This window comes from Vicia villosa, unplaced genomic scaffold (assembly GCF_029867415.1).
Source record: "Vicia villosa cultivar HV-30 ecotype Madison, WI unplaced genomic scaffold, Vvil1.0 ctg.001004F_1_1, whole genome shotgun sequence".
In the NCBI taxonomy this organism is placed as follows: Eukaryota; Viridiplantae; Streptophyta; class Magnoliopsida; order Fabales; family Fabaceae; genus Vicia; species Vicia villosa.
Genome location: NW_026705447.1, coordinates 195,969 through 210,633, shown reverse-complemented (window position 1 = coordinate 210,633; position 14,665 = coordinate 195,969). Strand labels below are relative to the sequence as shown.

At 41.2% G+C, this 14,665-nt stretch overlaps 1 protein-coding gene across 1 annotated transcript; it reads right to left on the bottom strand.

Moving 5' to 3' along the window:
• Nucleotides 1-11,459: 11,459 nt before the first annotated feature.
• LOC131632744 (uncharacterized) lies at nt 11,460-12,785 on the bottom strand. The gene is made up of 2 exons (XM_058903474.1): nt 11,784-12,785; nt 11,460-11,666 (listed from the first exon to the last, which is right to left on the bottom strand). The coding sequence occupies exons 1-2, from the start codon at nt 12,783-12,785 to the stop codon at nt 11,460-11,462; spliced, it is 1,209 nt and encodes a 402-aa protein (XP_058759457.1).
• Between the last annotated feature and the right edge of the window lie 1,880 nt (nt 12,786-14,665).

Genomic DNA, 14,665 nt, shown 5'->3' with positions numbered 1-14,665 from the left:
AGATCAACGTCTCAGGTTCAAGAAGCACCATGATCGCAACCTCCGACCCACAATGTCGCATCACAGTATCACTCAGGAAGCTTCACATTGATGTAGTTTCCGCAATCCTCTCCATTACTAGTTCTATAATGGAACAATGGCACTATTTGTGGGAACGACTTCCGATTCCTACGATTTCTAGGTTTCAAATCCAAATCTCGAGACATTGAATCATAATCACATTCAACCTTCTGATCCGAACAATATTGGAAAGTCTACACACGCCATTCAAATTCTTTGTTCGCACCTCTCTATGTCTTAAAAAGAGACGGAGCACAAAAGTGGGCGCAGAGGTTTGCCGAAGCCAACTCGGTCTCAGCTCCATCGTCAAGATCTGCGATTTCCTCAAGATCCTGTGGATCAACAGGGAGGATGATCTAAGATTTGAACCTAGGATTACACCGACCTATAAAGGAAAATTCCGAGAAAACCAAGCATAAACCCCATTGACCGCCGACCAAGCAAAGACGCTCACGCTTTGAAGCCAATGGCGTGAGGTACTGTTAGAGTTGAAGATAAATAATAATATGTTGTATTGAGTTATTTGATGTCGGGTTTTAGTTGGCAAATAACTGAGTTAAGAAAAGAGTTTGCCTTGGTTGGGTACTCTGATGGGTTATGAGATGAAACTGTTGAGTATAAAGGTTGTGGAATATTACTATTTACTCTATTGATAAGTGTTGTTGAGCACACATGCTAATATTTTTCCTTGTTGATCAGAAATGTTGAATAAATATATAATTATATGCGTCTTGTTGAGATGTAATTACATATAAATTGTTGAGATGAGTAGTTCAGATGAGGAACTACAGTGGTGGCCTGATATTAGCAAAGTTGAAGGTTTAGATAAAGAACCGTTTGTTGGGCAGTATATTGATGTTTTTTGTTGCATTCATGCCAGCAAAACAACGGTCTCACGACCATAGAAAAAGGGTAAGGGAGTCGGTTACGCGAGGGGAAGGTGTTAGCACCCCTCACGCCCATCGTACTCGATGGTATCCACGCTTGTGTCTAAAACTATGGGTGTGTAAGCAAACTGCGCTAATCTAAACTAAAATGCATGCAAAACGTAGGGAAAAGAAAGAATTATACTCGCACGGGCCCTATCCCGCTGCCTACGTATCCTTTTTGAGGAATCAGAGGTACCGTAGCTCGGCTAACTAATTTCTATTTGTTTTGTGTTTTTTAGGTGAGGGAGTTACATTCACACTCCACTGCTCGACCTTTGGAGGCTTATGCTTGGGAATGGAGCGGAAATAACAAGCTCTTAAGAAAAGAAAATCAAAGAGTTTGGTATGTGTTTTAAAGAATGCATGAGGAAGACCTAAGCTAAGGGGGGAAGCTTTCTACCTAATGTTATCATACAAAGGGTACAAGTCTAAACCAAGCTAGCAACCTATGGGGGAAGCGAATGCAAACAAGAATATCACACAAATGAGCTCTGCTCGTAAAGCAAACAAAACCACCGGCACTGGCCGAATGGTAGAAAAACGGTCCCGCCATAGCCAAGGGGAGCGGATCACCCGAGTCAACCAAGCATTAGACCTCGCGAAAATGATAGGGCCATAGACAAGAGGAGCGAGTCCCTCTCAGCAACCAAGCCGTCACGGATCCAAAAGAAAAATGGTGCATGCGTAAACCGAGCATCAGCGTCGAGTGACGCGAGCTATTGGAAATGCGGGGGCCGATTGCATGAACCCTTTTCCTGACATACTCGATAACAAGATCTTGTGCTAGTTCAGAAGCGAACCACGCGTAGCATACGCATACTGAACGGAATCGATGAGACTGGGCGGGGTTTGTTTGCTAACCCTTTCCGCATGCCTTCCATGAGGACTTAACGGAGTGCCATGTAGGTCTTATTACACCGTGACTCCCTGCCGCAAAGCACAAATATAAACACACCAACAAAAACAGAGCCAATTTCGAGGGCTTGGCCAGATGAATGTCTAAGTCCTATTTCTCATGTTAAAAGATAATGCGAAAAAGCGATAAAGTGCAAGAAAGATAAAATGAAATGGGATCAATACCAAACGGATTATGATCCGTAAACTGCAGCGAAGAGAGAAAGAAAACTAGGGAACCGCAAGCGAGCTAGCAAAGAAAAAGCAAATAGTCAGCACACCGATTAGCCATGTAAGCAATCAAAGGTCGACATGCGCGTCGAGCATAATCACAATACACCTGCAAGAGGAACAACCAAACGAAACAAGCAGATATAAAGTAATAGAAACGTGTCTCCAAGATGAGAACACGACACGAGTGAATGAAACCGTGTCCCGCAAATAAAGCGGAACACTCACGTAATAAACGTCGATCAGTGACTATCCAAATGCCTTGCACACTAGCACACAAGTTAGAGATAACAAACATCGCAATCGCAACTGCGTTATTACAATAAACCATAAAGAAATGGACAAGTAATATAAACATGAAATGGACGATGAAACATCAAAGAGAAAACAAACATAAATGATCTACAAATTAATGAAAAAACCAAGCATCTAACTAGATAGTACATTTCACAAGCTTTCCAATGATATAAAGAACATGAAAATCAGAGTTACGAGTCAAAAGATACAAAAGATTGAAGTTAGAAAAGAAAAGGAACAAAAACAGGTAAGGGAACCGGTTTCCCAATATGGGAACCCGGGTTCCATAACAAAAACACACACAGGAACCGGTTCCCCCAGACTAGGAACTGGGTTCCAGGGCATTCTGCCCAAACCACAAACCCAACCAAACAGCAGGAACCGGTTCCCCCAAACTAGGAACCGGGTTCCAGACCCCTCTGTCGGCCTTCAAATACACATCAAGCCACCAGGAACCGGTTCCCCCAAACTAGGAACCGGGTTCTAGGACACGCTGCCAGTTCCAATATTTCTTTAGATTGAGTGGGAACCGGTTCCTCCACTCTGGGAACCGGGTTCTCCTGTATGAAAACCATTTTTTAACAACTTTGAGTGCTTGGGAGCCACTCCCACTCAATCCAAGTCAATGCCAAATCAAACATGCCATGAAGAGCCATCAAAATGCATGTAAAGCACAATGAAACATATGTGGAATCAAGGCACAAATTCAAGGCACTTAGCAATAGTAGGCACATTGGAACAGTCAAAGCAAACATCGATGCGAAACACGTTATAAGCAAGAAGCGAACAAGAATTATACACCAAATCAACAAAGCCAAGCATGTACCAATTACAAAATCGAGCACCATGTAACATCTTATTGAATGTGAATTATAAATTTGTAAATCAAATAAGCCGAATACCAACAATTATGCCAAGTGCGACGCGTCATCCAATTCCACATTCAAATATCATTACCAATGATTATATCAATGCAACAAAGGCCACAAAAATTAGCATATGCAAAAGTGATCAAGCTACACAATGTATTCAAATCACGACCTAAGCATCAAGTAAGGCAATTATCAAGCAAAAGTTTACCACATGCATTTGTACAAACACCTTGAGTGCACCACAAGTCACATATATGAATTTTAACAATTAAGCACACAAAATCACCAACCATTCATAGATCCAAAGCACGTATGTCACAATTCATCATCAACAATCATCAATTACATACAACAATCATTTGATCTAACAAAAAATTCTCATGATCACCACCAATTCAATTAACAACATGCAAATTCACCGATCAATCATCATCAATCAACATTAATCAACAACAAAATATGAATCTAGATTCGAATTCACATAATGATCAACAATTAAGCACTTAATTCAAGATCCAAAAGCTTACCGGATGAAGATCTAAACCGACCCGCGAACACGAACACGACACGAACGCGAACACGAAGCGAAGTCGAAACGCGAATCCTTGGGGAAAGGAGAGAGAGGCGCGTGAGATGTGCAAGAAAGAGGAGGATAATTCGAACTCGAGATCTTGATCTTCAATCCATGTTGTTCTTGAATTTGATGAAGATCAATGAATGTTCACGAAGATTGATGAAAGCTTTGTGATATTTGTGGTTTTAATCCAAGGGAATTGAGAGAAAGTGTTTTTGACTATTTTGGGTGAAGTGAAGTTATGAGAGAATGTGAAGAAATATAGCTTATATAGTGTGAGTAGTGAAATGTCCAAAACGCCCTTAATCATCTCTTTTTTGGCTTGTTTTCGAGGAAACGTGAATCGGTGCAAAGTTTGAAAGTGGGACCAACGTCAACTTAAAGATGACCAAATTTGTGACTCGTAGCCGCGAGAATCGTCTCAATCCGATAAGCGATGAAGAAATTACGCGCGTTTGAATGATGAGAAACGCCGATTCATTTGGCGCGACTGTGCAGAATTTTGTGCGCACCGCTCAAAGAACTCGATAAAACTCATCCTTTGGCTCGAAATCTGAACAAGCATGTGCGACGAAGAATCAAAGTTAAGGAAATTTCCAAGAAAATGCCGCCGGAATGGACTACATACGATAAAAATCAAAGAAGTTATGAATTTTTAAACTTGTCGCAACATACCCGAAAACACACTTTTTACCGAAAGATTACGACGTTCTTCAAAATGCTGGGAATTTTCAGTGCATAATTGGTCTTCGGTCCAAACATATGAAATCTTAATAATGATGACACAGAGCTACAGTTAAAATCTCGAGGGAATCGGACGAGCGGATTGTGAGATATGAACTTTTTCGTGTCCGAAAACCTACATTCAGCACCATTTTTCACTGTAAAATCTCGATTAATTTGCAAATTCGACAACCTTCCTCATGGAATTGGCTTCTGAGTCTTGTGAATTTTCGCGGGAGCTTAGCTCATATCACTTTCCAAATAAGACTTGTGAATTTTCTCGTATTTCCACTGTATAAACCCATCCTCACATCATATTTCCTTAAACCCATAAAAACTCTTTATGATTTTTCTTCCTTTTTGAACGAAAAAATAAACGTCTTGGATAACTTATAGCTCAAATAAAGAGGGCAAATTTTAGGGTGCAACAGCTGCCCCTATTCAAACTTCTTGAACCTGACGAGCGAGAAACGAAAGTTTCGAACCGTTGAGGTGGAAGGAGATTGAATACCAGAATGAACTCGAAAATTTGCGCTCTTGATAATTAACTGATCCTACTTGCAACAAGAAGGACTAGGCAACCCCATTGCTGAGGGAAAAAACTTCAATTGGTCTGGGCACCAAGAGAAGGTTGACATCTTCGGTTGATCTGGATATCAAAGCGAAACAGACGTCTTTGGCCGATCTGAATATCGGAAATAAGAATGTCTTCAACTGATCTAGGGACATCAGGACTGAGCAGACATGTCTTCTTCTGGCGAAAATAAATCGTCAGGTGGGTGGACATCCTCAACTGATCGGAACCATAAGGAATGTGTCCTTCTACTGATCTGGGGGCATCAGGAAGAAAATGGACCTCCTCAACCGATCTGGGGGCATCGGGAATCAAGATTGTCTTCAACTGATTTGGGGATATCAGGACTGAGCAGACATATCTTCTTCTGAACGAACTAAATCTTCAGGGGATGGATATTTCCGACTGATCTGGGGCATCAGAGGGCTTGCTCCTTCGGAAGATCTTAGAGATCCGGAGGCGGTTCTTTCAACTGAACTGAATTTCAGGATAAGAACAAATATTTTCAACCGATCTTGGGACATCGGGAATAGGAGTGTCTTCAACTGACCTGGCGATATCAAGAATAATAGACAGTCCTCTTCTGATGAAATAAATCATCAGGAGACATCTCCAACTGATCTGAGGCATCAGTGGGCTAGCTCCTTCGGAAGATCTGGGAGATCCGGAGGCGGTTCCTTCAACTAATCTGGCTATCAGGATAGGAACAAATATCTTCAACCGATCTGGGGAAATCGGGAATAAGCATGGCTTTCATCTGGTCTGACAATGTCAGGGAGAGGAAGACAAACTTCTTCTGATTTAGATATCAGGATAAGAGCCTGTAATGATTAGGCGAGCTGCTCTCGGGGAAGCATTTTGAGATTTGGATGACTTTCCTGTAGAAAGTTTTCCTGTAGAAAGAACAGATATGATATGATTTATGCATGATGCATGTATGAATGTTTATAGAATAACGTTCCTAAGAAGGAAGACGCTATACGTTTTGAGAACGCAATGCGAATGATGCATGATTTGGACGGTGCTTAGGGAGACTGCGGAGAAGCACTGCATTGCTGAAGAAGTCCTAGAGAGAGTATGGACTCTACGGGGAGGAAAAAACGAGTGACCAAGAGTCACAAACTGCGAGCTGGCAAAGATGGATCAAAAATCTGTTGGAGACGATCAAATCTAGACGTGGGCTCTGGCTGGGGAAATGAATCCTGCTTGGGGATAAGGAATCTAGCATAAGACCCTTTTGTGAAAACACCTCCACTGGAGGAATAAGATAACTCTCTTGGGGAAAACAGGTCAAACTGCTGGAGAGAAACGCCCTACTGGGGAAAATGAGGCATTCGGGCAAGGAACCTCATTAAGAGCTTGCTGGGGAATCAGATACCATTCAGTCATGATTCAGCTGGGGAGAAAGGTATTCCACCGGGGAATAAGACTTCTGAAGCACGGAAATTGCATTGAGATGTGCTTTGCTGAGGAGATGAGAATCTTGGAACAAAGAAAACCTCGTCTGGATGTACTCAGCTAGGGAATGAGAACCTCTCACTCGGTTAAATCCGCCGATGTGCTGACATGGTGTACTCGAAAGGATGTACCTGCGAGATAAACACATGAAAATGCCCCAAGACATAGCATGGAGTCTTTGCCTGTCATCCTATTTACACAAAACTTTGAAGTAAATTCAAAGATTTCATCATTTCTAATCATGTATTGTAAAAGCAATGCAGATTTCATATGCAAAGTTTAACACAAACTCAGGACGTTTTATGCAAACAAAACAGCTTTTAAGCTGAAAAGAACTTTATTAATTGATAGGAAAAAAAATGCCCGTAAGAGAGACGAACACATTTAGGAAGCAATTCCTAGTAAGAGGTAACTGCACATTATTGAGTACAAAAGAAATGACAACGTGAAACAGATATCCATTGGTTTCGATCCCGCTATCACTTTTATAACCTTGACGTTCTCATCTCCTTGCTTTGGAAGACCGTACTTATTAGGATTGATCACTGCCCGATTTGATGACCGGTTGATGTAACACAACGGAGCTTGTGGACCCGACTGGGATTTGTGAATGCTTTAGGGATTTGAGTTGCCTGATGGAACTCAAGAACACGGAGTCTTGCTTATCCCTCGGTCGAAAGACCTAAACAAAGCGATTGGGGTTTGTGAATGCTTTAGGGGTTTGAGTTGCCATTAATGCAAACTCAAGAACACAGAGTCTTGCTTATCCCTCGATCGGGAGCCCTAAACATTTCAAACACGCATGAAGAGTGATTGCCAAGGTGGCATGCGAGATGTAGTCGTTCGCTTTTGTCCCTTTTTTTGCCTAAGCTGCCCTTTCGGGTTTTCAACTTAACGGGTATATTTGTTTCTTTTTCATTCTTTTGCCTGATTCATTTTCCTTTTTCCTTTTTTTCTTTTTTTTTCTCTTCTTTTTTTTCTTTATTTTTTCTTCTTCTTTTATTTTATCAGGTCTATGCGAAGTATTTTTTGACTACATCTGCATTCACAGGGTGCGGAAAGTTCTCGCCATCCATCGTTGTAAGCATCATGGCACCGCCAGAGAATACTTTCTGCACAACAAAAGGGCCTTCATACGTCGGAGTCCACTTTCCTCGAGGATCACCTTGAGGAAGGATGATTCTTTTGAGTACCAGGTCGCATGGTTTGTAGCTTTGGGGTCGCACCCGCTTGTCAAAAGCTTTCCTCATCTTCTTTTGGTACACCTAACCATGACCAATAGCTGCCAAACGATTCTCATTAATGAGGTTTAACTGATCCAATCGATTCTGTACCCATTCTGACTCGTCAAGCTCGACGTCTTTCATAACCCTCAGGGAAGGAATCTCAACTTCAACTGGTAGTACCGCTTCCATTACATAAACAAGTTAGAAAGGAGTTGCCCCAGTCGATGTATGCACAGAGGTGCGGTAACCATGCAAAGCAAAAGGCAACATCTCGTGCCAATCTCGGTAGGTCACTACCATCTTCTTTACAATCTTCTTAATGTTCTTATTGGCTGCCTCGACTGTGCCATTCATCTTCGGACGATATGGAGAAAAGTTGTGATGCTTGATCTTGAAGGACTCACAGAGCTCCTTCATCATCTTGTTATTAAGATTCGATCCATTATTAGTAATGATCTTCTCAGGAATCCCATAACGACAGATTATGTTGTGCTTGATAAAGCGACTAATCACTTGCTTGGTGACATTCGCATAAGATGCGGCTTCAACCCACTTGGTGAAGTAATCGATAGCAACCAAAATGAAGCGACACCCATTAGAAGCAGTAGGCTTAATTTCTCCAATCATGTCAATGCCCCACATTGCGAAAGGCCACGGAGAAGTCAAAACATTCAAAGGCAGAGGCGGCACGTGCACTTTGTCAGCATAGATCTGGCACTTGTGACAAATTCTGACATGGTTATGACAATTAGTTTCCATAGTGGACAAATAGTAACCATCCCTCAAGATCTTATTAGCCATCGTATGCCCACTAGAATGGGTACCAAACTCGCCTTCGTGCATTTCTTCGGTGATTTTCGAAGCCTCTTCTTTCACAACACATCAGAGTAACACACCGTCATGATGCCTCTTGTACAATACCCCACCATTAAGGTAAAACTTAGCTACGAACCATCTCAGAAACTTCTTATCAGTCACCGACGCTTCGGGAGGATACTCTTGAGTTTCGAGGAACTTTTTGATATCATGATACCAGGGATTACCATCCAATTCGACATCGGCCTCAAAGCAGAATGCTGGTTCGTCCAACCTGTTGATGGTGATGTTAGGCGCTTCATTGGCCCATTTCACTTTGAACATGGAAGCCAAAGTAGCGAGAGCATCAGCAAGATTGTTCTCTTCTCTAGAAATATGCTCGAATGTGATCTCATCGAAATACGGAATGAGTCTCATCACATGCTCCCTGTATGGGATCAGATTCTGATGACGAGTTTCCCAATCTCCATTGATCTGGATAATGACAAGATTGGAATCCCCATAAACTTTCAAGTGCTTGATTCGCACATCGATCGCAGCTTCGATACCATAGATGCAGGCTTCATATTCAGCCATGTTATTAGTGCAATCAAAACATATTCTGGCTGTAAATGGAATATGAAAGCTTGAAGGAGAAGTAATTACAGCCCCGATACCATTCCCGAGTGCATTAGAGGCACCATTGAACACGAGCGTCCATCGCGATCCTGGTTCGGGTCCTTCCTCTGGCCCGGGAATGTTACAATCTCTAATGTACAGGACATCCTCATCGGGGAACTCAAACTTCATTGGTTCATAATCCTCAATAGGCTGATGCGCAAGATAATCTGCCAACACACTACCTTTGATGGCTTTCTGAGTAGTATACTGGATATCATATTCAGTCAAAATCATCTACCATTTGGCTACTCTTCCAGAGAGAGCGGGCTTCTCAAAGACATATTTGATAGGATCCATCTTGGAAATCAATAAGGTGGTGTTAACCAACATATACTGCCTCAGCCGGCGAGCAGCCCATGCCAAAGCACAGCAAGTTTTCTCGAGCAGTGAGTATCGGGATTCACAGTCGGTAAAATTTTTGCTAAGGTAGTATATTGCATGCTCTTTTCGGCCAGACTCGTCATGTTGACCCATCACACATCCCATTGAATTTTCAAGAACTGTGAGGTACATAATTAAAGGCCTTCTTGGAACTGGAGGCATTAGTATCAGAGGCTCTTGCAGATACTCTTTCACTTTTTCGAATGCTTTTTGACAATCATCATTCCACCTGGCCATCTGATCTTTTCTTAGCAATTTGAATATTGGTTCACAAGTGGCTGTAAGATGAGATATGAATCTAGCAATGTAGTTCAACATCCCTAAGAAACCACGAACCTCTTTTTCTGTTCTTGGCTCAAGCATCTCTTGTATAGCTTTTATTTTTGCAGGATCGACCTCAATACCTTTTCCACTAACAACGAAACCCAATAACTTTCCAGATCCCACTCCAAAAGTGCATTTGTTTGGATTCAACCTCAGTTTGAATTCCCGAAGCCTTTCAAACAACTTCTGCAAGTGAACTTTGCAATCATGTCATCGACATACACCTCAATCTCTTTGTGAATCATGTCGTGAAAAAGAGTCACCATGGAACGCTGATACGTTGCCCCTGCATTTTTCAACCCAAAAGGCATGACTTTATAGCAGAAAGTTCCCCATGGTGTGATAAACGTTGTTTTCTCCATGTCTTCTGGTGCCATCTTGATCTGATTACACCCGGAGAAGCCATCCATGAAAGAAAACACCTTGAAAGGAGCAGTATTATCCACCAACACATCAATATGGGGAAGAGGAAAATCATCTTTCGGACTCGCCCTATTCAGATCTCTGTAGTCCACACACATCCTGACCTTTCCGTCCTTCTTAGGAACAGGAACAATATTCGCAACCCACGGCGAGTAATTCACAACTTGCAGAAAGCCAGCATCAAACTGTTTCTCAACCTCTTTCTTAATCTTCTCGGACATATCTGGGCGAGTCCTTCGAAGCTTCTCTTTGACAGGAGGACTATCTTCCTTGAGAGGTAGACGGTGTACCACAATATCTGTGTCAAGACCAGGCATATCTTCATATGACCAAGCAAAGATGTCCGCATACTCTTTCAACATAGCAATAAGCCTCTGCTTCACACTGTTCTCAAGCGTAGCCCCTATTTTGGCTTCTCTGACTTGCTCTTTAGTGCCAACATTCACCATCTCAATTGCCTCCTGATGCAGTTGAATCACTTTCTTTTCTTCCTGTTTCAACAATCTGGCCAACTCGTTGGTGAGAACACAATCTTCATAAGCTTCCTCCTCAGCTTGGTAGATCGGATTGCCAAAATCATAATAAGCAGTAGCAGAACTGTTACCAATGGAATCCGTGGTGGTGGAACATCTGCATGATTGATGTCTTTATTTTAGTTTTATTTTTATTAAGCCATGTGCAAGTGTGTGCAAAAACATTGCCATTTAAAGGAAAAAGTTAAAAAGAAAGACAAAGAGAAAAACATTTGGATGCAAAAATGTCCTTTTATTTCATGATTAACTTTGAAAATGCAAACTGCATGGCCCTACAAATGATTCACTACGCCTTGGGCAGAGCGTAGGAATTATGGCATGATAAGAAAAGTAAAAAACAAGAAATTTACTCCTGAGCTTGTGTGACTTGAATGACATCTTCAATTGTCCAGTTGCAAGGCATCTCTCCAGGAATACTTGGACGAATCCAGCTATCAAAATCACATTCACTATCCACCTCTTCACCATTGACAATGGCATTAAACTAACTGTTCTGAATGACACCACCACTCACAAACTTGATCGGGCTGAGGATATTAGGCTTGGGCGCCGCATTCTGCTTCCCAGTGCTGAAACCAAGACCATTCTTGTCAAATTTGGGATGCACATCAATTAATTGCCCCCAGCCTTCCACCTTGCCAGTCTCAACAACAACCTGTGCGTCTTTCAAGGAAGACATAATCGTTTCTGGCTTCGTTATCTCATAAAGAGGAGTTCTCACAGCATTTACAGCTTCAAACGATTGGAACGGCGTCTCATGTATTTCACCTTCGATCTCCACATATCAGAAAGAAGACAGGTGACTCACGATGTAATCCTCCTCACCACAGACTGTCACCACCTTACCATCAACTGGATACTTTAACTTCTGATGTAGAGTAGATGTCATAGCGCCAGCCTTGTGAATCCAGGGTCGTCCCAACAGACAATAATAAACACGTTGAATATCCATCACGTAAAAGGTCATGGTGAAGATCTGAGGACCAACTTGGATTGGTAGATCTACTTCTCCGAATACGGACCTCCTTGAACCATCAAAAGCACGTACCACCAACTCATTGGGCCTCAACTTAACACCAGCATAGTCATTTCTCATAAGGGCCGACTTGGGAAGCACATTCAAGGACGATCCGGTATCAACCAAAACACTAGACAAAGTCGTCCCCTTACACTCTATCGAAATATGCAAAGCCTTGTTGTGGTTTTTCCCCTCAGAAGGAAGATCACGATCAATAAACCCCAAACCATTTCCAGCAGAAATATTATTGGCCACCGCTTCTAGTTGACTCACAGATATTTCATGCGGCACGTAGGCACCATTCAGAATTCTCAATAGAGCGTCTCTATGACCCTCTGAACACATCAGCAATTGCAAGATGGAAATCTTTGATTGGGTCTGACCCAACTGCTCAACAACTTTGTAATCGGACTTCTTGGTAATTCTCAACAACTCCTTCACATCCTTGGAAGATACAGCATTACCAGGTGCCCCATTATGAACTGGAGAGTTCTGGCCACCAGTCACCACTTGTTTACCTTTGGCCCTAGCCAAAGCATCTGCATTGTTTTGTACTGGCTGAGGAGAGAACAGCCTACCACTGCAAGTGATCCTACCAGTACCGGCGAAATTATCAGCGTTGGCAACTGCGGCCTCAATAAATTTCTCTTTCGGTCCATCCTCCTTCTTCGTACCATAGTAATACACGTCTAAGCCATAATGCCAAGGAACGACCCTCTCACTCTCATATGGAATCGGCCTAGGAACAGTGATCATCAATGTCGCTGGTTGCTCTGCATAGGGAATTGTCATAACCCAATTTTTGACCTAAGATACCACCTCATATCATCTGTACATGCATCATTTGCATCTCAAACAAACAGCATAGCTTGTGTTTGCTACTTGTGCTCAACAGGGTTTAATCAAGAAATCACTCATCAGTACAAGCAACAACCAATTAGGGTTTTGTTCTCCCTTCATCTCAAATGAACTATCTTCATCAACAATCAACATTTGGTCCTAAAAGATTCATTTCAGCAAGGTCAAAGGCTTTGAAACAACCAAATTAGGGTTTTGACTGAAGACAGCGTACTCCTGACTTTTGCTCAGAATTTGACCTAATAACTTGGGACATGACCTCAAGACCCCAAGTGCATCATCTTGACCAAATCTATTGGCTCAAGACATTTCCCACACAAGGATTGATCAACAGTGAAATTTCAAGTCATCAGACTAGGGTTTTGAACTATCAGGGACTGAAATCAGGGATCACATTTGGGAAACCCTAAAAGGCTCCAAGGCATCAATCAAAATGTTCAATCATCTTCAAATAATCCCTATGACAATATCCAATGGAAATTGTATCTCAATTCAAGATCCACAGTCATCAATTTAATCTGGTCGACAATTAGGGTTTTTGACCTAATTCATCTGAACAACTGACTTTTTAATCAGGACATGGTGCCACAACTTAAACCATGGCTCAAGGTCCTCCAATAACTCAATGTGATCCATTCATACCATTCATTTGGTGAGGATAGCTTGGTTCATTTGAAATCTCCAAAAACGCGATTCACCTGAAAAAGTCGACTGTACAAGATCACCATTGACTTTTTGGAAATTTTGGTCAACCATGACTTTTGAAGTTTTAAATCATCAATATACGGTATTTGAAGTCATTTGATCAAGGAAAATCAAGAAAATCAATCAAGAATCAAAAAGTCAAAAGTTTGACTTTTCATACTTAGAAAAATTTCTGTTTTCAATGGTTTTTTCCAAACTTTGGAAGGGAATATCTCAAAATTTAACCTACAAACTGAAAAAAACTTCCAACATGAAAGTTGTAGATTTTGAACCAATGAACAACTTTGTCACATATAATTGTTTTCCATAAGATCATCCATTTAAGAGATATAGAGCTTCAAAGTTGGTATCTTTTGAAAAATTCACTTAAAACCTCATTTTCTTCAAAGTTTATGGATCTTTTTCACCCTTTTCCTTAAAGATCTTGAAGAAACTTTCAACTAGGGTTTTGAAGTACATAACAAGAGCTTTCCAAAATGTCCAAGAGCATGAAAAAATATGGAGCATAGCTATGTTTTTGAATTTTGCCATTAGTGATCATTTCACTTGAAATTTCAAGTCATTTTTCACAAAGTTATGAACTATTTTACCTTATGATGCAAGCAATGACATAAACAAGCAATAATTGGAAGATATTTCTGGTTTGTGATCAGAATAGAAAGAGATAATAAGCTTGGAAGATTTTAACCATGGTTAGTCATTTTAACCATTTGCATTTAATGTAAAAGATTCCATTCTATCTCTTAATGCCAAATCACCAAAGAAAGATCAAGTTGTATAGTCTTGCATTCAGAAATTTTGGCCTATAAATAGAGGTCATTTCCTCATTCAAAATCACACCAAAACCTCACAAAGCATAGGTTTTCTCTTTCTTTCTTGAATTGCAAGTTTCTTAAGTTTCAAAGAGGTAGAAATCTCAACCTCTAAACCATTGAAGTTCTGGCCAAAATGGTGGTTCCAACAACTCATAAACATCATATGGGATGTGTTTGATCCCCTCATACACCCCAAAAACACCTAAACCTCAAAATCACTACCTCACTTCCATATATGCACATAATAAGGCTTATCATGCCAATTTTCATTCTAGCTTATTTTTGTCCAAGCTA

Excerpts from the sequence above, each read along its gene's own strand:
- LOC131632744 (XM_058903474.1), bottom strand. The coding sequence starts at position 12,785 with ATGACAATTCCCTATGCAGAGCAACCAGCGACATTGATGATCACTGTT. Across the intron at positions 11,667-11,783 it reads GTGGTGAGGAGGATTACATC|CCAGAAACGATTATGTCTTC; the intron begins GTGAGTCACCTG and ends GAGATAACGAAG.